This window comes from Dipodomys ordii, unplaced genomic scaffold, assembly GCF_000151885.1.
Source record: "Dipodomys ordii isolate 6190 unplaced genomic scaffold, Dord_2.0 Scaffold40, whole genome shotgun sequence".
In the NCBI taxonomy this organism is placed as follows: Eukaryota; Metazoa; Chordata; class Mammalia; order Rodentia; family Heteromyidae; genus Dipodomys; species Dipodomys ordii.
In genome coordinates, this window is record NW_012267256.1 from 15,283,529 (window position 1) to 15,291,166 (window position 7,638).

Consider the following 7,638-nt stretch of genomic DNA (forward strand, 5'->3'; position numbering starts at 1 on the left):
TTCGGGAAGAGCTTGAGGAGATACATGACTTAGCTTCCCTCCTGAGTAGGTAAGGTTTTCCACATGTCCCTGTGCCTGCATTTCTATCCCAGGGAATGGAATTGTCTTGGGGTTGAGGGAGACTTCAGGTTGGCCTGGAATGTGGCTGAAGCCACAGGATGTAGAAAAGAAAGGGCTGTGTAAATGTCAGGGTGTGGTTCTGTGGGTGCCATGGACAGCAGGTAAATACCCTTGCCTATACTGGGACTGTTTGTTGCTGAATGAAGTTTGTCTCCTGTCTCCTACAGTACCCCAGGGAAACTCGATGACACTGGAAGCTTTCAGCATTTCTTAAAAGGAGATGCCTTAGGTGAAGTTTTCAACTCAGAATCTGCTACAGCCCACCCGTCACTGAGGGACTCTGAGGAGGACACTTTCTCCAGCACTGTGTCCCTGAAGGCTTCCCCATCTCCTTCATTCCAGGGCTTGCAGCCTCTGGCCTCTACCTTGTCACCAGTCCACATGGGCTCCTCAGTTTCTGTTGAGTCACACACATCCCAGAGTGTGTGTCAGCCTCCGGAGCCGTCGATTGCTCTAGGAGAAGGGTCTTTTCCCTGTTCTCATTTTCCTCCACCTGTGGCCTGCACTCCACCCAGGCACGACTCACACTTGGGTCTTCCCCCATGTGACATCAGGGAAGTCCCTCCAGACACCACCCCACAGAGCTCTCCAACCAACAGCTCTAGGGTGCCTTCTCCTATTCCAGCCCTCAACTCTGATCTTCTGGATTTGCCAGCCAGAGTGATTAGTAAGAGAGAAAAGCTGAAATCAGCTTGTCAGGAGAAAGAACACCCTCTGGATTGTCAGGGGAACATGATGAAGTCACTGGGCAGTGCACAAGACACTGCCATCCCTCAGCCCCTCTGGAACACCGAGGGAAAACCACAGCAGCTTCCTGATTCTCAGGAGCTGTTCTTCCCCATGGTCTTGCAGAAATGCTGCCAACTGTTCTGGGGCCTTCCCTTCCTGCACAGCGAGTCCCTGGTGGCTCCTGTCCAAATGTCTGGTCATCCACTAGACTTACCTTCTGTTTTATTCAATAGTTTCTCACACTTAGTGCCGGTACAAGTCCAAGCTAACGTACCTCCACCATACTTTGTACAGCAGCCCTTACTGCATCATTTGGTCAAATCACAACCCTTCACTCCAACCTTAACCTGGCCCCAGCCTTCTCCACTGGCTGAGATCCAGGCCTATGCCCATGGCATGTTCTCTACACCAAACTTATCCTGTCCATCACCTCCAGTGAGGTCCTGTACTATCCCACCTGTTATTCAACAGCTAGAACATCATTTCGAGAAGAAACACCTAGAATGTCGTAGAATTTTATCTTCTGTGGTTGAAGAGTCTCACAAAACCTTTAGTCAAGATCAGGGCCCCTGTAACCAGAGAGGCTTTAGCAACCAATCCAGTGATTTGATAAGCCTTGAGATGAGGAAAAAGCTGGAATATCACTTCCAACAGAGGGTCCTACAGTACCTCTGTAAAACAAATGGCAAGATCCAGCTGTCCCCTAAGAATTTCACAGGGACAAATCAGACAGACCACAAATATGAGTCTTTACAGAACTCTACAACTATAGATTATTGCTACCGGAATATTCAGAAAACAACCTCAGAATGCCCAGTATCCCAGGGATGGAAGAACTCTAGAAAGGATTTTATAAAGGCCAAAACACAGAGCAAAGTAGAAAGTGACTTGATGAGACCAAGTAGTGACTCAGGATATTTTCCCCCAACTCATTCAAATGAGAACTGTCTAGGAGAAACCCCAATAGCCCATCTCATCACTAAATGGGAGAAGATCAGTAGGGACAAGGTCCCTATGCATGTTAGTCATTCCCGGGGCATGAAAGTTCATGCTTTGGCCCCCCTTGAAAACTCCAACTCTAGCAAGAACACTGGTGGAGAACCACCCTTAAATACCAGGGAAACCTGCAAGAGCTCCTCCCAGGAGGTTTCCCACATTGATGCTGCCACTCGACAGCTGCTAGATGTGCATATCAAGAAGCTTTGGGCAAAGCACCAGTGGGGCTTGTGCCTAAAGGTTCTCAAACTTATAAAACTCCTTACTCTGAAAAAGGCTCCCTCTGTGTCAACTTCACAGGGAGCTTCTCCCTACATGGCCTGTAGTAACTTCAAGGCCTATCACCCAGTGAAGGAGGGTGCATGCCGGAGAGAAGCCCTTCCCAAAGAACAAAAGAGCAAAAAGAGAGAAAAAAGTGAAGGTCATGCCTTACAACCTTCTCAACCACTTTTACCACCTGAAACCCCGAGGGGAACACAGTATAATCATATCTGTGGTCCCTTGGACGCGTCTCCTACTAGAGAGGAAGGAAGACTGCTTTCTGAGACTCAATCTTGTATCCTAGTAGGACGAAACTGGCACCATAACATTGTGCCAGGATCAGAGGAAAGCAGTTTAGAATTAACTAAAAGCCCAGAAATGGGCATGTTTGTGACACATGAGAAAGAAAACCTCTGCCACAGTGTAACCATCCGAGAGGTCTTTGTTCCACCCAAATCTGTGTACACAGATCATGTCAGGGAAATGGCAGAGGATGAAGAGAAACAGCCCACTATCATCGATTTCAATAACTTGAACCTCAGAAATTTAGAACTGAGGACCACTGAAACACCATTACCCTCCAGAATTTCAGTTTCCAACTACCCACTTGATTCATGCCTTAAAGAACAGGCAGGGTCAACCAGCACAAGCGAAAGCACCCTTTTTGATGATATCCTAAAGGACTGCAATGCTGACCCATTCCTGCAAGGTGGTGCCCCCGAGATGCTTATTGCTGACGACATGTTTGCTTCCCAGAGTTCTCTGACTAGCTCACAGAACCTTTCGGGAAGCAGCATATCCACTTTCTATGAGCGACGCTCTCCCTTGCCAAAGGGAGTGCAAATCATGAAGCAGCAAGAACCTAAGACATCTAAACTCCAGCAGCCATGGTACAGCAAAATTTTTCATGGGCATAATGAGACACAGAGCTGTGAGAGGCCCAAAGCTACAACACAGAAGGCAAAGCCAGCAGGAATGAGGCCCTCACAAGGCTGGAAGCTGAACTCTCCTGCCCAGGTCAGGAAAACAAGAACTGTGAGGAAGAACTCCAGCCTACCTGTGTCAGAGAAAGCACAGCATCCCCCAGAGAGTCAGTTCGGAAACCGAATAAAGAAGTTTTTTATGTATATTTTTAATACAAAAGACAGTCAGGCAGACTCACTGCCAAATTCAAAAATCCAATCAGCCAATAGCAAGAACCATGACTTAATGACAAGTAGAATCCAAGACGTTAGAGGGCCTGAAACCCAGACACTCGAAAACACCATTGGGCAAATCCTAGAAGAAGAAATTCACCTTAGGCCTTCTGCCTCCAACAAAACTTTCCACAAAGAATTTCAAGCCCTCACAGATAGACATTCCCACTCCCACATGGCTCCTCCTTACCAAGAAGGGGGTCAAGTGAAGACCAGCAGGGTCTCATTTCCCCAAACCAGCCCCACTGGCCATAGCCGTCCTCTCAATGACAGAAGTGTGTCAAACCATAACACTGGGACAGGCTTGCTTCCCAGAAAGCCTATGTCTCTACTCAGCCATGCCTACCAGCATAGGCCAATGGAGACAAATGTCCCAGGACAGCACATCTATTGCCCACGGCACTGTCCTCAGGGTGGGTTAGGCAGTCATGCATATTATGCTTATCATGTACTTCCTTGTGAGCCTCATTTTTGTGAGGACTAACTCCAGTCCATGCAAAGTATATCTGCTTTTTGTGAATGAGTACAATCTATGTCTCCCCCTCAAATGCATATTGCTTAATACAGTCTTTGTGTGTCATGAGATGTAGTGGCTTCTCTTTGTGCCTTCTGCTGGGGTAGGGATGGGCAGTCTGTGGTCTTCCTCAAAGAAGCTTCTAGAAGTGATGGGCACATGCCATGCCATTGAAGACTCACCCTCGATCCCTCATTTCACCTATCGTGTCCATTTAATCACTACAAAAACTTCACAAAGCCTTTTGGGTTTGTAAGAATAAGGAAGCCTGGGAAGACAGCTTACTAGGATGTTCAACCTAATGAACTTGGTTCGGTTGGAACATCATCTGTTGTGCTTGCTATTCAGCTAAGACAATGTTGACTAGCAAAGCCTAAGTTTGTCTTATATCTGCCATTAACACTTCTCTGGGAATCTTCACAGAAGCTGTCTCAGGCACTGGATGATAGGGGTCTGCAGGGAAGGCAATGATGCCATTCATGTTTAGTGATCCTTGGTGCTGTTGGGTCACTGGTTTGAGTTGTATTGAATTCCAGAAAGCATAGAAGCAGATCCACCCCTTCTCCAGAATGTTGGCAGTTGACTAATGAGTTATTGAGGATTTTCCGAGTTAGTTGCTAAAGCCTTTCGTTGTTGCGTTTGTTGGAATATAGAATCCTAATCAGGGATGGAGAATAGTGGAGTTGGTTTGGGAGAAAGTATGGGTCATGGGCCTTGTCCTGACCTGAGCCACTTTGGGGGGGGGAAGATTTTGTCTAAATTCAGTTTAATTCATCATAATTAAAAGCTCTACCTGGATAGTCTCTATTATTGGTGGTGGTGGATGTGGGGCTTGTACTCTGGGTCTGGGCAATGTCCCTGAGCTTTATTTGCTCTAAGTTAGCATTCTACCACTTTGAGCAAGAGCACCACTTTCAATTTTGTGAGTCTTTTTGAGACTTTCCTGCTTGGACTGCCTTTGAACAGTGATCCTTAGATCTCAAGCTTGGGAGTCAGTTGGTTTGCAGGCAGGAGCCCCAGGTGCCAGCAATGTACCTGCATAATGTTTAAAGCTCTATCAGCCAGAAGCTGAACTGGGAATATGTTACAGGAAAGAAGTTTGAGTTGTTTCTTCTATGGACTCAGGCAGTCTACACCATAAACTGCACAGAGAGCCTAGGCCCAGGACAGGTAGGTACATTTCTGCAACACTTGGTTTTCACATAAATCAATATACTATTTTGAATTAAGCAGTGACAGTACAAATTCTGATGATCCCTGCTGACCTACCCAAAAAGAGGATATGTTTAGTCGGGTCTGGATATAGACATAAGCTTATAATCCCAGGAAAAATGTATAGCTGGTGTTGAAAATGTCAGACCATCCCTTTCTGAAGGTTGGTGACAAAACTCAGATTGTGGGTTTTTTTTTTTGGTCCATGGGGCTTGAACTCTGGGCCTGGGCACTGTCCCTGAGCTCTTCAGCTCAAGGCAAGTGCTCTACCTCTTGAGCCAAAGCACCACTTTTGGTTTTCTAGTGGTTTATTGGAGATAAAAGTCTCACAGACTTTTCTGCTGGGCCTGGCTTTGAACCATGATCCTCAGATCTCAGTCTCCTGAGTAGCTAGGATTACAGGTGTGAGCCACTGGTGCCTGGCTTTTTTTTTTTTATCATGGACCTTCTGATGCTGGGGAAGGAATGTGAGAGGATCTGAACAGAGGACATTCTACTTCCATCATATGACTCCACATCAACATCTGTCCAAGCTTGTTGTAGTGTATCTCCTTCCAAGAGTTGCTATCATTTCAGACAAGCTTTGATATTCAATAAGTTATATCAATATTGAAGAGCCCATGGGCACATTCTACAGGAATCTTGTTACCTTTGTCCTCGTAACATCCATAATATATCTGAAGGACCCTTTGGTTAAATAGAAACAATACTGGCTTAAAATAGATCACTGTATGCTGAAAATAAACTATACAACTTGTGGGTGAGTATGGGGAGGGAAAACAATTGTTTAAAAGAAATATACTATTTTTTTATTGTGAAAATACCAGACAGAGGTGTTACAATTACATGGGCAAAGGAATGAGTACATTTCTTATCAAGCATTGTTGCCTCCTCTTTTGTTTCCCCTTCCCATCCCTTCCCATCTCCCCTCACCCTGCCCCCGGCCAGCCAAAGTTGTAAAGTTCGTTTTCAACATAGTTATCTGACATTTGTATCGAATAACCCTCTGTACCTCACCTTTATAATGAAATAACATTAAATGACACAAAGAAAAGAAAACAGATCATCATTTGCCCCCTTTTGGTCCTAAAACCTTTTTGGAAGGCAAAATAATTCAGAGCATGAAGCACACACCTATCAGGATTAATTATGATTCTAAGAACAAATATAAGGAAATTTTATTGTCATAAGATTTGCATCAAAAATGAGAGTAAATATCTAAATTAATATTTTAAGGTTTTCATTAATATTAAATTACCCGTGGCGTTTCAACAAATGCTATTAATGCGCTGGTCAAATACACACACACACACACACACACACACACACACACACACACCACTTCACTATAATCCCCCTTTTATATCTTTGGCCTTAATGGTTTGATTTTGTTTCTCCTATTTTCCACAAATGAGAGAAAAAATTGTGATATTTGTTTTGTGGGGATGGCTGATTTCACCCAACACGAACATCTCCAGGTCTATGCATTTTTTAGTAAATTAGTTCATTTCATTCTTAATGGCCAAGTAGTGGATATTTTCATTATCTGTTTTTCAAACAAAGTAAGATGGCAAATACATGAAAAACTGTTCAACATTCTTAGGCATAAAGAAGATACAAATCAAAATTACAACAAGAATGGTTATCAAGAAAACCAATAAGAGCTGGGCACCAGTGGCTCAGGCCTGTAATCCTAGCTACTCAGAAGGCTGAGATCTGAGGGTCATGGTTCGAAGCCAGCTGGGGCAGAAAAGTCCATGAGAGATTTAAAAAGCTGGAAGTGGCACTGTGGTTCAAGTGCCAGATGACTATCCTTTAGCAGTGAATCTCAGGGACAGTGCCCAAGCTCTGATTTCAAGCCCCAGGATCAACACACAAACACACACACACACACACACACACACACACACACACACACACACACAAACAAATACTAGTGAGGATGCAGAAGGAACAGAACTGTTGGGAACTGATGAGAATGTAAACTAGTCTATTGAAATTAGTTTGGAGGCTCATGCCTGTAATCCTAGCTACTCAGGAAGCTGAGATCTAAGGATCACGGTTCAAAGCCATCCTGGGCAGAAAAGTCCGTGAAACACTTATCTCCAATTAACCAACAGAAAACCAGAAGTGGTGCTGTGGCTCAAGTGGTAGAGTTCTAGCCTTGACCTGAAGAGCTGAGGGACAGCGCCCAGGCCCAGAATTCAAGTCCCATAACCGGAAAAAAAAAGAAATTCCTTTGGAGTTTTCTCAGAAACCAAAACCAAACATCCCAAATAATCCTTCTATACCACTCTGGGAACATACCTCCCTCCTCAAAATAAATCAAAGTTAGCTTACAATGGAGACATCTGTATAACCATGTTTTGAGGTGCATGATGAGCAATAGCCAAATCATCAAACCTCTCCCAAGTTTTACAAAGCAATTCCTTGATTAAGAAACATTGAATTTTATATCGTGTGCTATTTGGCCATGTGCACATAGAAAATAGACTCCTATTTAGTATCTTAAAAGCAAAGGTAAATATTCTTTTTTATGTCATCCCTTTCATTATTCTCCATCATCGCTCCGAACCCCATTTCTTGTTTTTTTTTTTTTTTTTTTTTGGT

General features: G+C 44.2%; 1 protein-coding gene across 1 annotated transcript in view; it reads left to right on the forward strand.

Annotated features, from left to right (window-relative positions):
* The first annotated feature begins 210 nt into the window (after positions 1 to 210).
* LOC105987222 (spermatogenesis-associated protein 31A6-like) overlaps positions 211 to 7,638 on the forward strand; it is a 31,432-nt gene continuing 24,004 nt past the window's right edge. The window contains 2 exon segments of the mRNA XM_013018416.1: positions 211 to 221; positions 288 to 3,507. Of these exon segments, the coding sequence (XP_012873870.1) occupies positions 211 to 221; positions 288 to 3,507 (3,231 nt within the window).